Source organism: Condylostylus longicornis, unplaced genomic scaffold (genome assembly GCF_029603195.1).
Source record: "Condylostylus longicornis isolate FDR11 unplaced genomic scaffold, ASM2960319v2 ptg000090l, whole genome shotgun sequence".
NCBI classification, from domain to species: Eukaryota; Metazoa; Arthropoda; class Insecta; order Diptera; family Dolichopodidae; genus Condylostylus; species Condylostylus longicornis.
This window is the reverse complement of record NW_026578058.1, coordinates 183,750-206,772: the sequence shown is the minus strand read 5'-3', so window position 1 is coordinate 206,772 and position 23,023 is coordinate 183,750. Positions and strand designations below refer to the sequence as shown.

Here is a 23,023-nt window from a genome sequence, read left to right as displayed (position 1 = left end):
GGAGTTTGTAACTACTTGAAGAAGTCGTCTCCGGTATGGACATATAGATATATCCTTGCTCAGCGTAAAACTCTGCGTCGATTTAGGTATGTCCATCCGTCCGTCCGTTCGATCGCACGATAACTTAAAAACGAATAATGCAATCGACACCAACTTTCACAACTTGTTTTTTTTTAAAAGCCAAGGACGACGGGTTCGGGTAGTATAATTATATATATGCTCTAAAATTTTAATGAGATGGCGGCACCGGTTCGGATGGTTACCATACAACTCCAAAAAAAAATTTTTTAAATCCGGAAAAATAATGTCAGATTCATGAAACTTGGCAGTCTTGTGTAGAATTATAGGTCAGATATTTTTCTCAAGTTTTAGTAGAGTTGCTTGACAGGTTCGAGTACCTGCCATACAAATCCAAAATCTAATTTAAAATACTTGAAAAACAATAAAGTCAAATTCATAAAACTTGGCAATCGTGTGTCGAATTTATAGGTCAGATATATTTCTGAAGTTTTAGTGGAATCGCTTGACAGGTTCGGGTACCTCTCATACAAATCCAAAAATTAGTTTTAAATATTTGGAAAAACAATAAAGTCAGATTGCTGAAACTGCGTAGTCGTACGATTTCGCAAGTTCGAGTGATTGCTATACATCAATGGAAGGTGCAGGGTATAATTCAGTCGGTTTATATCGACAGAAAGGTTTTTACTTGTTCTATGTAATTTTTTTATTTCCCTAAACTCTTATTTTTATACCCGTGCGAACGTATGTTGGAATGGTATACTAAATTAGCCTTACCGTTTGTAACGCTAAGAAATAATAGATATAGATATGGACTCAAGTGTATGTTTTTGATCAGCGTCGAGTGCTGAGTTGATTTAGCTTTGCCTGCCCGTCCGCCCGTCCCAGCGATAACTCAAAAACTAATTGTGCTAAGATCATCAAATTTTCACAAACGATTTTTTGTTGTAAGTGCCAGAATCTTGTTCAAACTGGGCATGATCGGGGTACTGGCTCGGGTAGCTGCCATACAACTTCAAACTTATTTGGCTATATCTCAAAATCTATAGAAGCTGTGGTATTGAAATTTCACACAAACAAATAAATTAGTAGGACCTGTCTGATAAAGGCCGTGCAAATTGCTTGGCTTCTTCTGGAAGCTGCCATATAACTTCAAAAGTTATTTGGATTTATCTCAGAAACTGTAAAAGCTCTGCTACTGAAATTTCTCGCAAGTAAATATATAAGTAGGGCCGACATGTTTGACAAAACTCATTGAAATTTCTTTGCTCTTTCAGGTAGCTGCCGTACAACTTCAAAAGTTATTGGGCTATACCTCAGAAACTATAAAAGCTGTGATATTTAATTTTCGCACAAACGAATATTAGGAAGGGCAATGTGTTTGACAATAATGTCGTTGAAATTGCTTGGCATTATCTCTACAACAGCAACTTCAATGCTGTTTTTATTCAAATTATACCAGTTTCGATGTTTAACATTAAAGTCGCCAGAAATAACGTAGTAGCATCTCGGATTTCGTAAATCAAGTATTTGATATATTTTATCGAATTCTTTAGTAAATCTATTTGAATTATGATTAAAAGCATGAACTGACACAATGTTCAGTTACTTTTTAAATTAGTTTCAATTATACAAGGTTTAACGCATGAAAAGTTATTAAAAATATTATTTTTTATAATGCTAAAATATATAATATTATTATACCCTGCACTTCGTGAAGGGTATATTAACTTTGGTATGGAGTTTGTAACTACTTGAAGGAGTCGTCTGCGGTATGGACATATATATATATTCTTGCTCAGCGTAATATTCTGCATCGATTTAGACATGTCCGTCCGTTCGTCCGTCCGTCCGTCCGTCCGATCGCACGATAATTCAAAAACGAATAATGCAATCGACACCAAACTTTCACAAGTTTTTTTCATGTGTCCAATTATGGGTCAAATATATTTCTGAAGTCTTGGTGGTATTGCTTGACAGGTTCGAGTAGCTCCCATACAAGTCTAAAAGCTTATTTTAAATATTTGGAAAAATAATAAAGTCAAATTCATGAGACTTGGCAGTCGTGTGTCCAATTATAGATCAGATATATTTGTGAAGTTTTGATGGAATTGCTTGACAGGTTCAGGTACTTGCCTTAAAACTCCAAAAACTTATTTTACATATTTGGAAAAATAATAAAGTCAGATTCATGAAACTTGGCAGCTGTATGTCGAATTATAGGTCACATAGATTTCTGAAGTTTTGGTGGAATTGCTTGACAGGTTCGAGTGGATCCCATACAAGTCTAAAAGCTTATTCTTAATATTTGGAAAAATAATAAAGTCAGATTCATGAAACTTGGCAGTTATGTTTCCGAGTTTAGATCAGATATATTTGTGAAGTTTTGGTGGAATTGTTTGGCAGGTTCAAGTACTTACATTACAACTCCACAAGCTAATTTTGAATAATTGGAAAAATTATAAAGTCAGATTTATGAAACTTGGCATTCGGATGTCCAATTGTAGGTCAGACATGTCCGTGAAGTTTCTATAGAATGATTTCACAGGTTCGAGTAATTGCTACACAACAATGAAAGGTGCAGGGTATAATTCAATCGGTTTATACCGACTGAAACGTTTTTACTTGTTTTTGATACATATGGCAACACCACCCCCATCAGGTAGCCAACTTCGATCTCTTCTCACAACAAAATAATCGTCTATTAGCAAATTATTGTCTTCTTTTAGTTTGTTTCACACAAGCATAGTATATCAGGCGCATATTGTTTTTAATGAAGTGCATCCAAGATAGTTTTTTTTAATATATATAAGAGAGTTAGTATTTATAAATATTAATTTTAGATCAATATTATAAAGTATTATGCTTAGGTAATGAATTAATTTTATTAGAAATATATTCAATTTTTTCTGCATGCTCGTTAATTTTTAGCACTTTTCCAAAAAAAATTTTCAAAAAAAGTGTTTATTAGTTTCAGTCTATCCGTCCATGGACATGTTTACAAAACTTCTACACCCTTCAAGATAGAAAGCTGAAATTTAATATGTACAGAGACCTTTACCAGAAATTTATTACCGTAGAAAAAAATTTTTATCTATCTCCACCTACTAGAAGTTTAAACCCTCCAAAACCCTGCAATTTTTTAACTATTTATTGCAGTGAAACCATAAGCACTTTTCAAATTTTGCAAACGCAGAAAGGCAATGGCTTGCTTCCTCTTGCACAATATTCTATAGCTAAACTTTAAGAAATGACCGTTCAAATTTATCGTTATCTAAAATCTGTTTTTATTTTTCAAATTTTTGATGTTACTTTTCTTCTAGACTACAGTTGCGGGAGGCTGAATTTCAAGAGGCTATCGCCTTAAAAATTTGAATTTTGACGTCTTATAGATTTGACGTCCTAGTCTTTTGACGTCTGGCTTTTCCAGATTTCTATAAACGCATGAACATTAAAAAATATAATTATTTTTTTTAGCTCACGCAATTAACCCTTAAAATTGAGCATTATGCCAACCCCTCTTTATATTAATTTTTGCTTTATTTCAAAAACTGTATAAATCGTTCATCCTAAATGTACCTAGAAATAGATTCGCTTATGAATGAAAATAATTTTAATAGTGTGGTAGGTATAGACTGTATTTAATTGTTGATGAGAAAGATGCTACAATGCCAACCATTGGTTTTGCCCAACTTAATTTTTTCTAAGTTTAAAAAATTATTTTGTATTATAAGCCAACGCTTTTTTTATTTAATCAAAGATTGTGTTAGTTTAACTTAAAGGAAATTTCTTCATGCAACTGCAGAACAGATGGATGACGTAATCAAAGGAACGAGTTAAAGGCAGAAAAATTAATTAAAAATTTTTTCTCCTCGAACTGGACTCGAACCAGTGACCTACCGCTTTTTAGGCGGACGCCGTACCAACTGAGCTACAGAGGCATGAAGAAATTGCCGACGAAATGTTCTCTACATTGCTTTTATACTGTAATCCACATGATTACTAAGTATTTGTTTTGTTTTTAAGTTGATTGCTACATACATTCTACTATTGAAACACACAATAACAAGAACATTATATATTTATAGGATTGTGCCTATTACGCTAATTATATTATGAATTTTACTAATACAACATTATAGTTGTGAAATTAATAAGTACGTGCTTATTACACCAATAATTTAACTTAATGGAAATTTCTTCGTGCAACTGCAGAACAGATGGATGACGTAATCAAAGGAATGAGCTAAAGGCAGAAAAATTAATTAAAAATTTTTTCTCCTCGTACTGGACTCGAACCAGTGACCTACCGCTTTCTAGGACCCTCTAACAACTAAGCTACAGAGGCATGAAGAAATTTCCGACGAAATGTTCTCTACATTGCTTTTATACCTTAATCCACATGATTACTAAGTATTTGTTTTGTTTACATTGATTGCTACATACAATCTAATCTACTATTGAAACACACAATAACAAAGACATATATTTATAGGATTGTGCCTATTACACTAATTATATTATGAATTTTACTAATACAAAATCATAGTTGTAAAATTAATAAGTATGTGCTTATTATACCAATAATTTAACTTAATGGAAATTCTTCGTGCAACTACAGAACAGATGAATGACGTAATCAAATGAACGGGTTAAAGGCAGAAAAATTAATTAAAAATTTTTTTCTCCTGCAAAATTTATTTGGCTATATCTCAGAAACTATTGAAGCTATGGTATTGCAATTTCACACAAGCCAATATATTAGTGGGGTCAATGCGTTTGATAAAAGTCGTTGGAATTGCTTGGCTCCTTTTGGTAGCTGTCTTAGAACTTCAAAAGTTATTTGGCTATATCTCAGAAACTATACAAGCTGTAATATTGAAATTTAAGACAAGCAAATAAATTAATAGGCCTAATATTGATCTCATCAAAATTGTTGAAATTACTGCGCTCCTTCTGGTACCTGCCTTATAAAAGCTATGGTAATGAAATTTTACACAAGCGAAAATATTAGTAGAGCCGATGGGCTTGATAAAATTCGCTAAAATTTCTTGGCTCTTTCTGGTAACTGCCATACAACTTCAATAGTAGTTTGGCATACACAGTATCTTGAAAAACACAGTTCTGAAATTTCGCATAAATTAATGTGGTAATACGACAACTTAAAGTCATAATCTGTCCCATAGTCAGTTATGGCATATTTATTCGCACATAGGATAACAAATTCGTACGGGTATCACAGAGTTGACAAGATCAACTTTATTTTTTCTCGTTTTTTAAATAATAATAGACTATCTCAACCCTCTACCAACAACTTCAACAACTGTATAACTGAATAACTGTAGAGACAGAAGTAACTAGAACAATAGTCGGGGCAGTTACCATAATCATAATGACAGTTATAATAACCGGAATAGTAACAATAGTAATAGAAGAAATATAAGAATTGTAAAGCCCAACCATGGAAACTCCGACGCACTGGTTTGAGACACTTCCAGGGACTGGAAGCAAAGCAATTATGTCAATGAACAATCAAATCTGGAATAAGTATGTTCAAGTTCAATTTACGGTTGGCCTTATGTCCAGCTAGAAACCGGCAATTTGCAAAAATTAACATTCCTAGTAGACACAGAGACAGAAATTTCAGTAATAAAAGTAAAATTTATCGACAAGAGCATGTCAAGAAATACAGCAATTATTACGAACATAAAAGATGTAACTGAAGGAAACATTAATACCTTAGGTACACTCAGTTACAGTTTATTTACCTAAAACTAAAACAAAAACTCTCCCCAAAGTACTAAATTCTTTCCCAATAGAAACTGACGGAATTCTGGGATTATATTTCATCAAAAAATTCAGAACAGTCTTAGATAACGATATTCTTAATATGGTAGTATCTCTTTATGAAAAAACTAGCACCATTCCAATCGGAGATACTTTTCAAGAATCTATATTTTTACCACCAAGAGCGGAAGTATTTAGAGTTTTACCAATAAAATTAAAAAAGGTTCGCCTATTTCAAAGGGAAAAATTCAAGAAGGAGTTTTCGTAGCCTTAGTAATAATTACAAAAAACTATCATGTTGTTAAATTAAACACTAACGCAAACTCGGCAATTATAGGAAATTTTAAAAATTTACAATCGAAGCACTGAAAAATTTTATTACATGTCACAAAACAAACTAAACTAAAATAATAGAAATAGCGCAAGTATCTAAAGGTTAATGAAAAAGTCATATACCAGTTTTTAGCAAATAATGACATTTTTGACGTACAAATAAAGGAAAAACTTAAAATTGTTTTCATTTAGAGGCAGACAAATTATCTACGAATAATTTTTACGAACAAAGACGACATACCTGTGCTATATGCAGGGTGTGTCGCATAAGATGACAAATAGTAAATCACCACTTACAAAACCTTGAAGAAATGTTCGAAACATGTTTTAAATAAAATCTCAAACTAAAGTATTAAGTATTTTCAAGAAAGAAGTAGTATACCTTGGTCATAGTTGCACTTCAAAAGGAATGAAAACAGATCCTTAAAAAGTATAAACAATCAAGAAATGTCCAGTACCAACGGATGCTGATTCAACAAAACGACTTGTCGGGTTTTGAAATTACAATCGTGGTTTCATAAAGGGCTTTACTCAAATTGCACACTCACAAAACAAACTACAAGAATCGACTTACCCGTTACATATGATTCACGTTCATTTAAGAAAGGCGAATCAAAATATAAGGCAACTATCGAATAGGAGTTATTAGGAATTAATTTTGCCATTACACATTTGAGACCATATATATGTGGAACACCATATATATATGGTCTCAAATACACTATCCACACCATCCATATATATAAGATACACCATCCACTTGTGTATCTTTTTTCAATAAAAAATCCTTTCTCTAGATTACCAAAAATTCGGTAAGACCCGGAAGTATACAATTTCGAAATATTACAAATTAAAAGTAAAGATAATGTAGGAGCGGAAGCCTTATCCCGGATTTCTGTCGATGATTCAAAACTAATCAGGGGAATACCTTATGCAATGCAAATCAATGTCCACAAATACAAAAGACAGCATAACCAATGAGTGTATGGGTGTATGAATAATACTGAACTAGTAAACATGTCATTAGTGGCATTTGATACATATAATAAAACGTATATGCTACAAATAAAAAATTGTAATAGAAAAAGAGTTGCTAACAGCACAACAAGAAATGTATTTAATAACAAAGGAATACTAGTTTTAGGACAAGAATTAACCTCATTTTAGAAGAACTACTAATGAAAGAAAATATAAAACTCGCCAAATTATGCGTTAAAGATAGAATTTTTGATCATATAATATTACACGCATATAAAAAAAACGGTAACAAGATTATTAAAAGTATTGGTATAACTTTATTAAAACCTCCAAAGGTGGTAACCTCAGAACAAGAAAAAGGTGAAATTTTAAAAAAGGATCACGATGATCTAATGTCAGGGGGGCATTCTGGTTTACGTAGGACCTTATGTAAACTAAAATATCAAATTGAGCAGAAAAACATGAAATCTGAACTAATAACTTATATCAAAAATAAATGCAAACTGAATAAACCAAAAAATTACATGAAAAGTTCATTAGTATTGATCGACTCACTAAGCAATAGCTTCGAAATAGTAGAAATTACCGAGAATGGAAATAAGTACCTAATAACTTTACCATTATCACAGCTATTCCCATACAAAATAAGGAAGTAAAACCTGTGGCAAAAACAACTTTTGAGGATTTTATTTTATATACGGACCAATGAAAATAATGAAAACAGGCAGTGGTACTGAATACGTAAATAAAATAATGCGGGGGCTAACAGAACAGTTTGAAGAAATCATAGAGAAATAAATAATTATTTGAGGATATCCGTCGGTATGCGATCTATTATAATAATAGACCCCGAACACGAAAAAGCACTTTATGAGGGGATTGAACTATGTCATGGATTCTGGAAAGGCTTTGGATTACCAACGGACTCCAAAAAGTTAAAAAACAAACAGCGGAGTAGTTCATTTGTCGCTGATATAACGCACGCCCAAACACCCAACTTATGGGTGACCTACGGATGGTGACTTAGCTGGTTCAATACAACTTAAATCAAGCATATTTTGTAACGCCAAGATGGTAATTGGTTACATTTGTGTTCTTGTTTGCTTCGTAACTAAAGAGTTTTATCTCGAAGCTGTATCAGCCCTGTCCAACCAGGCCTTTATTTCCGCATTGAAGTCATTTATTGCAAGACGAGAAAATTTGGCACATATTTATAGCGACAATGGTAGAAACTTTGTAGGGGCATACAACCACGTAAGAACTTACCAATTAAAAACAGTTTGGTAGACTAAGGGAAGCTGAAGTAAAATCTGTAAACATTTCTAAAAAATTATTAGTAATACCAAACTCATATTTGAAGAATAAGGAAAGTTTCCAGCAAATTTCGAAATTAAATTAAATTCCTGTCCACTTACGCTATTTACAGGAGCCATAAATAATATAGAAACGTTAACACCTGAGCACTTTTTGGTTGGCTCAAATCTATTGAATGGACGCACCAAAAACATAATGAATGTGCCAGAAAATCGGCTTCGGCGATGGAAACTGCAAGCACGTAAAAGTGGCAACAACCGAAATATAATTTAAAAAGGGGCTCATTGGTTCCAGTTCGCGAACTTAATCTACCTCCTTCAAGATGGATAGAGAGAATTTTAGAAAAGCATAAAAATCAAAATTATCTTACAAGAGTAGTCATATTTAAGACAAAAACGGAGAAATTAGGTCGTTAACAAGCCAAGGCCGTTATCAGAACCCAGCCTTACGCTGACACATAATAACAACCCAGAAGGTAGAACTAATTGAACGTCAAAAAATCTATAGAGAAGAAAGCTAATAATTATTTCAGAAAGAAATTGAAGAAATTATATTGAAAGAAAATAATTATTTCATTTTTTCTCACATCGATAGTCCTACCTTAGTTTTTACCCTACACTCTGTCACTCAGTTTAAAAATAATCCAGAAGTGTATTGTTAGGTCATAGAAGAAGTAAATTTCTTTGACGCAGAGTGGCAGCTAATCGTCTATTATGACCTGACCTCTTATTATTAAAATATAAGAGGTCTACAAAGAATATCAGAAATTCTTTTAACGAATTTCTCATCTTTGTTTAGAGAACTAAGTGTTTGTATTCAAAATGCTACAAAATCTGAATACTCTCTTGTCGCTGCCACTAATTCAGTTATCCTAATAATCGACGAGCTAGAACAAGAACAATCTTAGATGCTGTGACATCAACACTACTAAGGCTTAACCATCACATAATAATCTCTCCAAATCTTTTAAGAAAACAGTTGTCTATTATAAGAGGTCATATTCGGCCTGGTAGCTGCATTCTCGAAATCAAAAATACACAGTAACTTCTGCAACTATAAATGTTAATTGCGAGGGAAAACAACATCATCTCGCTTCATATTTGAACGCGAATTTCCGTTGCAACAAGCAGAATTGTATTACATTTTCCACAAAATCCCTAAACCAACACTTCATGAGAATGATTTTGTAGTTGTCAACCAATCATCGGAATACATCATAGTTATTTTGGCTCGTGACTATATTATTGATATTATCCAATTAAGCAAACTGAGTTTGAAAACTGCCTATCTTTTAACGTCATCAAATTTTATTTTCGTAAGTTGAGTCCTATATACAACGAAAAATCCGAAGTTGCTCAATGTGAAGTTAAACTACTCAACCACCAAACAGAATTACCTGAAAGTTGTGTGATTTCAAAGATGAGTCCGCAACAAATATGGATTACTATGAAAACCACCAATACAACTTAACTTGTAACAACAATACAATCAGTTTAACACTTGAGCAAGCAGGAATTTTACAACTTCACAACTGTCAATTGAAAAAACTAATAATGGCAATTCCTTCGCACGTTGTTATTACCAATCAAGTCGAATTATCGCATCTTCCTGCTAAGAGTATCAACAAGTTCGTAAGTTCTATCCGCAACTTACCACAACATCCATTAGACAAAATAAATTCAGTTATTTAGTCTAATATTAGGTATTCAGAAAATGTTAGTAAGTTTGAAGAACAACTACATCAATTGAACATAAATGAACGACTAGTTGATGTCCACCAAGTGGTGCACTATGTACCTAGCACCATTATCTATATAATTATACTAGCATTTGTATTATTGTCCATTATCACAAAATGGATAGGTCAACAACAAATTCCGCAGCCTCAACCTCGAGCTCGTAATCGTTCATCTATCACGGCTTCTTGTCTTGCCTTTCGAAGGGCAAGATTCTGTCTTGCCTTTCAAAGGGCAAGATATTCTTTATTATCATTTTCCCACTTATTTAAACTACTAAAATTGCTAAAATTTTAGTTTGTCAAAACGCACATGTAATATTAAATTAACACACATGTATTTGCAAATATTATAGTTAGTTAATGTAAATATTTTCCCATATATAATTTTCTAACAAATTTTAATAGGAGTCAAACTACATCTTGTTTTTTATACCCTGCACTTCGTGAAGGGTATATTAACTTTGGTATGGAGTTTGTAACTACTTGAAGGAGTCATCTGCGGTATGGACATATATATATATTCTTGCTCAGCGTAAAATTCTGCGTCGATTTAGACATGTCCGTCCGTGCGTCCGTCCGTCCGTCTGTCCGTCCGTCCGCTCGCACGATAACTCAAAAACGAATAATGCAATCGACACCAAACTTTCACAAGTTGCTTCTTTTGTGCCAAGGACGAACCCTATTGTTATTGGACCAATTCGGACAACGGGTTCGGGTAGCTGCCATACAACACAAAGAGTTTATTTTAATTATTTCAAAAACTAATAAAGGTACAAATATAAAATTTTGTATACATGTGTCCAATTATATTCTACATATGCTCTAAAAATATTAATGGGATAGCTGCACCGGTTCGGGTGGCTGCCATATAACTCCAGAAGCTAATTTTAAATATTTGGAAAAATAATAAAGTCAGATTCATGTAACTTGGCAGTCATGTGTTCAATTATGGGTCAAATATATTTCTGAAGTTTTGGTGGAATTGCTTGACAGGTTCGAGTAGCTCCCATACAAGTCTAAAAGCTTATTCTTAATATTTGGAAAAATAATAAAGTCAGATTCATGAAACTTGGCAGTTGTGTGTCCGATTATGTATCAGATATATTTGTGAAGTTTTGATCGAATTGCTTGACAGGTTCAGGTACTTGCCATACAACTCCAAAAGCTTATTTTACATATTTGGAAAACTAATAAAGTCAGATTCATGAAACTTGAAAGTTGTGTGTCCGATTATAGATCAGATATATTTGTGAAGTTTTAGTGGAATTGCTTGACAGGTTCGGGTACTTGGTATACAACTCCAAAAGCTTATTTTACATATTTGGAAAAATAATAAAGTCGGATTCATGAAACTTGGCAGTTGTATGTCGAGTTATGGGTCACATATATTTCTGAAGTTTTGGTGGAATTGCTTAACAGGTTCGAGTAGATCCCATACAAGTCTAAAAGCTAATTCTTTATATTTGGAAAAATAATAAAGTCAGATTCATGAAACTTGCCAGTTTTGTGTCCGATTATAGATCAGATATATTTGTGAAGTTTTGATGGAATTGCTTGGCAGATTCAGGTACTTACCATACAACTCCAAAAGCTAATTTTAAATATTTGGAAAAATTATAAGGTCAGATTCATGAAACTTGGCAGTCGGATGTCCAATTATAGGTCAGACATGTCCGTGAAGTTTCTAGAGAATGATTTCACAGGTTCGAGTAATTGCTGCACAATAACGAAAGGTGCAGGGTATAATTCAATCGGTTTATACCGACTGAAACGTTTTTACTTGTTAATTTTACTTTAAGTAAATTTGAAACCTATATGGTACGTAAGTTAATATGGGAAAATCAAAAATTTTATAAATTCATAAAATTATTAAAATTCAAAATCTATTTCTGTGGCAAGCATTTAATTTTATGCAGTATAATTTTGGCGTAAATAGGTCAGATTTTTAATAAATAAATTAATTAAGTTCAAACTAAACTACAAGAAGTTTTTTTTGAATTAAACTACCTAACATTATTACTGTCATTATTAATGTTGCTATTATTATTACCGACCGCATAGTATATACAATATGTAGGTTATGTGATGGCAACAAATTTTGCATATCGAATTTTCGGTGCGAATGTACTTCTCCATGGTAGGGAAGTGTAAATAAACTATTTTTAGCAACCTGTCGGTCTGTGTGCACGTGTGTATCTCAAGTTCGCCTGAACCGATTTTGATGAACTTATATGTAAGTTTATTTGAACTATAGCATGGATTGATCAACTTTTGATATTTATTAGGTCTCAAGAACTGCACCTTTTAGCGAGCCTGCTTTACAATTTTGTTCATTATGAAGAAAATATTCGACAGATTTACTTGAAATTTCATATGTAAATTTCATTTACCCGTACGCTCAACCTCTTGAATTTTGGAATAAATCTGAAATCAGTAACTGGACGTTTACTATGGTCCAAATACACATTTTTGCAAAATAATCAATAGACTTCCTTGAAATTTAATATTTAATTTTTTCGTATTAAAACAATGAATCTACAAATAATTTGGAAAGATCAGAATTGGAAATTTGATCTGAGGGCCGATTTTACAAAATTTACCGTATATACGGAACGAATTGATCAACGAACATTTGGCGAACATTTCAGTCAATTCGGGTAGCATAAAGCGAAACTCTACTAAGAGCTTAATTTACATTTTTCTACTTATGTTAACTAAAAGTTTAATAATGCTCCAAAAATTGGAAAGAATAGTATTTAACAGACATTTTTGTAATGTTCTGTAACACTTCCACTTAACTAGACAATACACATTGCGGTCGTAGTATGTTGACCGCTTCAGATTTTCGCTATTATTATAATTTTAATTACTTTATTTTTATTATTCTTACTGGGGGATAAAGGTTAGTATCGGTCCTAGTCCGCAAGTACTCCCAACGTGGTTGCGGTAAGTGCTAGGAAAGGCTGGTCTGATGGGAGTAGCTCTGCCAACGAATCTAGATCTCACTTCCCCGAAGGTGAGCAACATGGTGTCTGCTGGGTATTCCCTGGGAAATTAAAAACGGGCTGATTAGGCTGCAAGAATCCACAGAGGTACTGAAGCAGTTCAGGCGACCGAATCTTGGAGATTGATTCGGCGCATACAAGTACGGACGCAATAAAGAGAACAAAAAACGGTAATGCGGGTCCAGCCGGCAGAATCGTGGAACTTCCGGTGCAGAAGGAAGTTCGTGAACAAGAAAATGGAGACTGGATCTTATTGACAAAGAATGGACTTGTACAGAAAACCGGCTTGCAGCACATTACCTCCGTCAAAAGTGAGTTCGCTAGCAATGAACGAAGTGGGAAGAAAAGTGAAAGTAAATTAAATAAGCCGGATAAACTTAACAGACAACAAAAACACAGGCGGAGGCAGTATTTATTAAGCCAATAATAGGGAAAACTTACGCTAAGATTTTAAAGGAAATTAAAGAGCGAGCCAATACAGAAAAAACGGAAACAGTGATAAGGGGCATCCGAAGAACGGAAAAAAATACTTGGAAAGACGGCAAATGTATGGGGACTTAAGGCGAAAGCGACGGTAGAAATAAATACGAGATTTTGAGTGCTTGACAATGGAGGAAGAAGTCAAAGTTACAAAGGAATTTGGATTGCATTGGAAAATGCAATTGAAAACTAAGCCAAACAGGAGAGAACAATGGATGGCAATCATAAAACTCGATGGGAAGGATGCTGTAAACCTATAAAAGTTATATTTTCCCTTACGCCAGAAATACCAAAAATAAAAACTTAACTTTCAAATAAAATTAAATCAAACGTTGCAATTAAACTTTAATATATTATTACGTAACTATTTGAAATCATTTAATTGAAACGTGATTTACCAAAAATAAATTATTAGCATGAAATTAAAATGAAACTTGAGCGTTGCAATTAAACTCTCATATTTCATTATTGAAAATCGTTTAATTGCAACTTGATTAAACTCATACAAATTAAACTAAAGCAAACTTCTAAATATTCAAATTCTCCGGAACGGGAAGTTGTAGCGTTTTTCGAAAAACACTCGAGCAGATTAAAAAGAAGAAAGACTATCAGGATCTTGTAAGAAAACTCACATAGGGGTAGGACAGCTAATGAGCTACTGACACAGATGATTAGGGGAAAACCGATTGATGTGCTAATAATAAACGAGCAATACCGGAACAAAGACGATGTAGGCTGATTTCCAGACAAAACTAATACGGCAGCTATTAATGATTTTCCCCGTAGTAAATACGGGGAAAATGCCAGTAGAGGATCATGGAGCGGGAAATGGATTTGTCTGTATTAGGAGCGGTCGGATGAAAACAAGCTGTTTTTTAACGCCTAATCAAAGCGCACAAGATTACCGGGAAAGGATGGAGGACATGGAAGATGCAGTCGTGGACACAAATGGAGAGGTAATACTAGCCGGCGATTTTAACCCGAAGTCAGTTGTTTGGCGAATAGGTGAAAGGTCCACACTTTGTTCCCAACGCATCCTAGAAGAGAAGTCCATTCTTCACAATTGACGAACCGGAATCAGCACCGAAAACAATAAGAAAAACTTGATATGGCCAGCACATAACCGACCGCAATGTATATTATCTAGTTTCCATAAGATTATGAAAATGCGTTTTAAACACTTCTTTAAAATTTTAAGGACGATAATAAACTTTTAGTTAACATACCATAAAAATGTGAATTTGGCTCTTATAAGAAATTTATTTAACTTCTGGTAATAACCAGAACTCAAATATTAATTTTCAAGAAATTCCATCAATTCGTTCGGTAGATATGATAAAAAATGTAAAATCGGCCACCAGATTAATTTCCAAGCCCTGATCTTTCAAAAAAATTTATAGGTTCATTATTTTAACACCTCGAATTTGAATATTAAATTTCAATTAAATCGGTTGATTATTTCTTTATATACGCAAAAATGCATATTTCACGCGTAGTAAGCACCCACTTGCTGACGACTTATTTCTTCCAAAAGTTGGAATGTTTCGCGGACGGTCGAATGAATAAATGGAAAGTTCGGGTGTTTCGTGGTTGGTACTCATCATTAAGGAAAAAGACGGAGAGTTTTCGGCATCTTCTTGTGTCTTAAAGGCCATTATGCATGTTAGATATGGTGGGAAAATATTGGAGAAATTAATTAAGATTAAATTGCAAATAGCAATAGAAGCGTCAAGAAAGTAGTAAAAACGCAATTTGGACCCAGACAAGCAAGATCAACAGTGGATGCCATTAGAATTGTTACAGAAGAGGTGAGAGCAGCTGAGCCTGGGAATCATCATTCGAGAGCCATGGTACTGCTCGTGACGTTGGACGTTCAAAATGCATTCAATTCGGCTAGGTGGACGGATATGATAGAGGCACTGAGAAAACATTTTTTCATTCCAGTGTATATCCTAAGGATAATAGAGGATTGTTTGAACGATAGGTAGTTAGAGTAAAACACAAACGATGGAAACAGAATGAAGCAGCTAAGAGCAGAAGCAGCACAAGGATTGATTTTTCGATCTGACTTATGGAATGTATTGTACGACGGCATATTTCAGTTATGGCGACGAGAAACATGGAGGAAGCACAAATGAAACTTAACCAGAATATGCGGAGAGTCAACACGTTGATAAAAGGCCATGGTATAGACCTGGAAAAAACCAAGATAGAAATAGCTATTCTCTAACAAATGCAGCAGCATTAGCAGTATACGTAACTTAATTATTGGAGGCACATCAGTCAGGTAGCAGACAAAACGGAAATCCTTACCAAAAAGGAAGCTTATGGCAAACATCGGAGAACCAAATCCAGAAAAGACGAAAATTATTTTGACTTCAACACAATCAATACTATTGTATAGGGCGGAGATATGAGTAGATGCTTTAAAGAAGAAATATTGTAGAAAACGACTTTGCAAGCAGTAGTGGTGATATCGAACGTCATCCCGATAGAAGTGTTGACTCAAGAAAAGAAGAAAATATATGTAGGAGATCCAGACACAGATAGGGGAAACATCGCAAAATCAATATGACGGTGGAGAGGCAAAGGCATTGGTATAATGGTTGGAACGGCAGGGGAATGGCAAAACTATTAACGATTTTGCAAATTTGGAGCAACCGAAGACAGAGAGAAGTAAATTGCTGTCTGGACACGGATATTTTCGGGCTTATCTGTATAGAATACGACATAGAACGCAGGACGTCGATATTGTGAGATATCGGTGCAGCACACCTTTTTGGAATGTGGGGAATGAAACGAAACATCGTTACATCAACCGTGGAGTAGATGACACTTGATAACATTGTAGAAATGGTGCTAGAATCAGAAGACGTATGGAATATTATAGGTAGACCTATAAAAAATCAATATACAAAATACGTTAAAAACCTACATAATATTCTATAAAATAAAAATTTTCAAAAGTGCAATATTTCAAAAATCGCGAGATCTCAAATTCCCTGATGTAGTTTTAAAGTAAGTACTTAATCATTTTGTTTTTTAATCTTATTCAATTTGGCAAAGTGAAGAAAAAACTGAGATCTTAAAAGATTCAATACTGTTTCTGCCAATTATTAACCAAAAATACATTTTTTTACTTTTATAAATTTAGCTATAACTCGTTGGAGATAATGTATATAAACTGTAGACATAGTTAAGAAAGAGTGCGACTTCAAACTCTAAATTCGACTTACTCGAAACATAACACTGGGATCGCGTGATATTAATATATTTCGTAGTGTAGATAGTCGAGTCCTGTTCCTAACTACTTTACTGTTTGTATTACTTACATCATGCCCAATGAAGCCGCACTCAATTACTACATCTTTATGCAATTATGAGATCGGACGTAGCAGAAAGTAAAGTAACATTGAAAGATTTGTATCCAATTTTATATTTTAAGCTCTTAGGAGTGATATTTAGAATGTTTATAAATAATAACGATGCGTACTAAATTTTCAAATGAAATATTAATCTGTTAAACAACACTAATATTGCTGAAATAATTAGCTTTTTTAAGCTATATGATAACCATTGTTATTAAAATAATAGTAGATTCTTTATTTTAATAACATGTATGATTAAAATAACTACCAGCAATCTTTTTAACCATTTCTACTGTTAATTTCATTGGTAATTTACAAAAAAAAAAGACAAATTACTCATACTATTAAAATAACAATAACTGACAACTTCATTTGGTAAAACAATGACTCGTACTATTAAAATTATCACATATATTAATTTCGATAATCGCTTTTATTATATCAGACTGCTCAAATTTGGTAAAGCAAAAATCGCAAGTTTTTAAGAAAACCAGAAAAAATAGAGTTGACCTTGTCAACTCTGTGATACCCGTACGAGTTTGTTATCCTATGTGCGAATAAATATACCATAACTAACAATGGGACAGACTATGACTTTAAGTTGCCGTATGACCATATTAATTTATGCAAAATTTCAGTACTGTGTTTTTAAAAATGCTGTGTGTGCCAAACTACTACTGAAGTTGTATGGCAGCTATCAGAAAGAGCCAAGAAACTTTAACGAATTTTATCAAGCACATCCGCCCTACTAATATATTGGCTTGTGTGAAATATCAATATTACAACTTTTATAGTTTCTGAGATATAGCCAAATAGCTTTTAAAGTTGTATGACAGCTACCAGAAGGAGCCAAGCAATTTCAACGACTTTTATCAAACACATTGGGTCTAGTTATATATTCGCTTGTGTGAAATTTCAATACCATAGCTTCAATAGATTCTGAGATATAGACAAATAAATTTGGCAGTTGTGTGGCAGCTACCCGAATCGCTACCCAGTTTATTCCCAATTTAGATAGGGTTTTGGCACTTACTACAATAAATCATTTGTGAAAATTTGGTGAACTAATTGAGCTAAGGTTTTTGAATTATCGCTGGGATGGACAGCTAAACTAGCTCAGAATTCGACTCTGATCAAAATCATAGGCTTGAGTCTATTTTTAAGGCCGTTATTTCTTAGCGTTACAAATGGTAAGAAAAATTTAGTATACCCTTCGAACATATGTTCGTACGGGTATAAAAATCACGTAATGGAATATAAAAACGCCAAAAAACTTCATCCAAACTTAGGAGAAAATTATATATTATTGTATAATAAAAATTATAATGTAAAAAATTTTGGAGCTATTTTATATATATTTATAGTTTTTCATCTTTATTCTATTTATTAAGTTTCAAAAAAAAAATTAACAATATTTAATAACTCTTATAAAAAAGAATGAAAAAACAAAGCTACCTTCTTCACGCCAATCTTATTAACATTATATTAAATGTATTTTTTAAATTCCTTTTTGTTAGTTTAAATAAATTTGAATATCGTTAGTATTAAGGTAAAATATTTTTAATGTTAAATTTAAATTAACTATTACAATGTTTATACATATGCCATTAAGTTCGTCACAGAAAACCGAAGACACAGAGAAGTAAATTGCTGCGAAATGCAGTTTCCGTCTGGACACGGATATTTTCGGGCTTATCTGTATAGAATACGACATAGAACGCAGGACGTCCACATTGTGAGAGATCGGCGCAGTACACCTTTTTGGAATGTAAGGAATGAAACGAAACATCGTTACATTAACCGTTGGGTAGATGACACCTGATAACATTGTAGAAATGATAACAGAATCAGAAGACATATGGAATATTATATGTAGGGCGATAGAAGATCAATATACAAAATACATTAAATACCTACATAATATTCTATGAAATAAAAATTTTCCAAAGTTCAATATTTCAAAAATCGCGTGATCTCAAATTCCCTGATGTAGTTTTAAAGTAAGTACTTAATCATTTTGGCGAGGAAAATAGAATTAAGGAACTGTTGTTTCTAAATTTTAATATGTAGAATGATACTTTTGGCAGTGACTCAATTTTTTAATCTAGAATTTAAAATTTTATAAGAGGGTTATTAATTTCATTAGTAATTTAAAATAAATGACAACCTCATTTGGTAAAACAATGACTCGTACAATTAAAATGATCACATATATTAATTTCGATAATCGCATTTATTATATCAGAGTGCTCAAATTTTTTAAAGCAAAAATCGCAAGTTTTTAGAAAAATGAGCAAAAATAGGGTTGACCTTGTCAATCAAATTAAAAATTAACAATATTTAATAACTCTTATAAAACAGAACAAAAAACAAAGCTAAATTTTTTTTAGTTAGTTTAAATAAATTTAAATGTCGTTAATATTAAGATAAAACCTTTTTAATGTTAAATTTAAATTAACTACTACAATTTTTATACATATGCCATTAAATTTTTCCGATTGAAAAATATCAGCATCATCATCATTATCATTGCTTAAATATTTTGTTATGTTTTTTAAGAAAACAATTGTATTTGTTAAATAAAATAAGAAAAAATGTGATGTGATCAGCACATAACCCACCGCAATGTATTTTGCCTAGTTTAGTGCAAGTGTATTTCGAAGGAGGCTGGAACACTTGGTTGTTGCCAGAAGTGCGGGTAAAATTTTTGGGGGTAGCATTAGATTCCGAGCTTCTTGGGCGAAGTTAGAAAGAGGCTGTGCAAAGTTAGAAAGGTGCAGGCCACCCGGCACTTATGGTTTACTGAGCCATATCGGGAAGGACGTGGAACATCATCATGTGGTGGTTGTGTACTATGGTAGTGGTACCGTTCCTTATAAATAGGACGGCGGCATTGGCGAAAAACCGTGGCATTTTGTACAGCCAGGAGGAAACTATAACGATTTGAGAGACATTTGAGAGAATCGTATGCATTTCAGAGACAGAGGCTATGAGAAAGTGCCCAACCGCGGCAATGGAGTCGATTTTGAGATCTAGTCCTTCGTGTCTTGTTGTTGAAAGAAATTTTCATAATTTTCTTTCTTTTAATGTTAAAAAAAAGGTTAATTTAGTGATATTACAATTAAGTGGTACTGCAATTTACAGTTTAAAAAAAGACATTAATGAAGGAGTGATAGAAAGAATTTATGTGACTAAAATATAACTCATATTCATACCATAGTAATTTTTCGCTTGCAATAGTTGGGAACCGTTGTTCGTGGTCAATAGTGTTTTAATAACGCTCAGTTGACCAGTACGAATGTTTGCATGAATTTTTTCTCTTCTTTCCTAAAATAATATATTTTAATATCTTTTCAAACTTTTTGATAGAGGAAATGAGCGTTTTACTTCAAAAGGTCTAACATTTTCCAGAAATTTGACGAGATCAGAATTTTTACGCAAGCGGCATATATCAACAATAGTATCACCTTCTTCCTCTATATCCAAAATGTGATCATAACCATTAATGAGCATATGCTGAAAAACTTTTTCATCTCCTGTATTTGAAATTTGTTTTAGTGCAATAAAAAAGTCAAAAGATGTGTTAAATTTTATAATAGTTTTAATTGAGTTTTCATTATTTTTATTGATGTTTTCAAAATAAAAATTTGTTTTTACCAGTTGTCGCCAAACCGATGATGTATCTGTCGATTTCTTTAGCATTTTCAGGTTGATTAGCTTGAAGAGATACATCTCTTGCTGTGCGATACAATTCGTCCCTGTATGTGATGTCAATATTTGATTCATCGATTAAGGCAATTAGAGCATTTCGACTGTGTGATCTAGCACATGCAAAGTGTAACAAACTTTGACCATGTTCGTCCCTTTCATCTGCTAAAATGTTTGAGTCTGATAAACTTGAATCATCATCTGTAATATCATTTCCAATACTAAATGCAAATTCAGACACTCGAAACGGTGCTTCAATACTTCTTGCACTCGGTTTTGGATTTTCTGCAGGAAAATATGAGCAATCAGTTACTTTAGGATTAGTTTCAACGCTCACATTAACAGCACCACGTTCAGTGTAATCCTGAAGAAAAATGCTTAAGTACTCAATAGGATCATCAGGCCTCTTGTCAACAATTTCGGTCAATGCCTGGATTAATGGATCCGCTAGATCTAACAAAAATTTGGAAAATGTGTCACAATTTACTGAAATGCTAAAACTTACTTAGAATTGAATAAACTTACTACTTGCCAAATATTTTCCATCCTCAGTGTTGTAATGTAACATGTATGATTCAGCTTTATTTTTAAAATTATTAAAATAATTGTTCTTCAGCACATACGCGCTAGACTCTCTACATATTCCAACTAAAAATATCACCCAAAAAATAAAGAATTAAAAATTTAAACATAAAATCAAAATTACTTCAAATACTTGAAATTTAATCGGAGTATATGAAAATTATTTAAACTAGTAACTTAATATTTATAAAAAGACAAACAAGTCATGTAGAACTAATACATACACATATCTATTGATATTAATGTTCAATGCCATTTTTCATTCGCACAATCTTACAAAAATTCCTCTAGTTAAAAGAGCCAAAAACTTTTAACTTAATGGAAATTTCTTCATACAACTGCAGAACAGATGGATGACGTAATCAAAGGAACGAGTTAAAAGCAGAAAAATTAAAAAAGTTTTCTCCTCGAACTGGACTCGAACCAGTAACCTACCGCTTTTTAGGCGGACGCTCTACCAACTGAACAACAGAGGTATGAAGAAATTGCCGACGAAATGTTCTTCACATTGCTTTATACTGTAATCCACATGATTACTAAGTATTTATTCAAATTGAGTTGCTACATGCAATCTACTATTTGAAACATACAATTAAAGAACATATATATTAATGCCCTTGGCATACATACATATTTATGTATATTATGAACAAATGTACATATAAATTTTTGGGGCATTTGACATTTGTGAAAAATTATTTTCTTTTTCTTGCTTTTTAGCGCTTTTCCAAAAAATTTATCTGAAGTTCGGCTAAACCGATTTTGATGAAATTTTATATGTAAATTGATTTCGACTATGGCACGGATTTATCAACCTTTGGGATATATCAGGCCTCAAGAACTGAACTTTTAAGCGGGTCTGTTTTACATTTGTGATTGAAAAAAGTATGCAACAAATTTTCTGGAAATTTCATATATAAGTCTCATACCAAATATACATTTTTGCGTATATAAAGAGAAATAATCAACTGATTTCGTTGAAATTTAATATTTAAATTTGATGTGTTAAAACAATGTATCTGTAAATTTTTTGGAAAGATCAGGGCTCGGAAACTGATCTGAGGTCGGTTTTACAATTTTTACAAAATCTACTGAACAAATTCATGGAATTTCCTGAAATTTAATATTTGGTCTCTGGTTATCAGAAGCCAGTATTAAATACCAGAAGCTACTGGCGAACTTTTTGTATAATTTAGGCGGCGCAAAATAAAACTCTCCTAAAAGCCAAATACACGTTTTTCTAGGTGTGTTATCTAAAAGGTTATTAGTGTCTTTAAAATTGCGAAGGAACTGTTTAAAACGTATTTCGATAATCTTCTGGAATACTTTTACAAATTTAGACAATATACATTGCGGTCGGATACCGTTTGTAACGCTAAGAAATAATGGTCTGAGGTATAGACTCAAGTAAATATTTTTGTTAATCGTCGAAATCTGTGTCGATTTAGATTTGTCTGTCCGTCCGTCCCTACGATAACTCAAAAACTAATTGAGCTAAGTTCACCAAATTATTTGATTATATCTCTATGGTATTGAAATTTCGCTCAAGTAAATATATTACTAGGACCAATATGCTTAATGAGAGTTGTTCAAATTGCTTGGCCCCTTCTGGTAGCTGCCATACAACTTCCAAATTTATTTGGCTATATGTCAAAAATTGTAAAAGCTGTGTATTTGATAAAAATCGATGAAATTGTTTGGCTACTTCTGGT

At 32.9% G+C, this 23,023-nt stretch overlaps 1 protein-coding gene across 3 annotated transcripts in view; it reads right to left on the bottom strand.

The window, feature by feature from the left end:
• LOC129613711 (serine/threonine-protein phosphatase 6 regulatory ankyrin repeat subunit B) overlaps positions 1-23,023 on the bottom strand; it is a 107,726-nt gene that overhangs the window by 30,727 nt on the left and 53,976 nt on the right. The window contains exons 2-6 of one of the 3 annotated variants that reach the window (XM_055527889.1): positions 21,255-21,377; positions 21,078-21,182; positions 20,679-21,014; positions 20,409-20,557; positions 20,237-20,348 (exon numbers count right to left, since the gene is read on the bottom strand). In XM_055527889.1, the coding sequence (XP_055383864.1) occupies positions 20,237-20,348; positions 20,409-20,557; positions 20,679-21,014; positions 21,078-21,182; positions 21,255-21,297 (745 nt within the window). In that variant the 5' untranslated portion in view covers positions 21,298-21,377. Of the gene's footprint in view, positions 1-19,027; positions 19,126-20,236; positions 20,349-20,408; positions 20,558-20,678; positions 21,183-21,254; positions 21,378-23,023 lie in introns of those variants that run through there. The other 2 variants (XM_055527890.1, XM_055527888.1) reach the window with 2 other exon arrangements.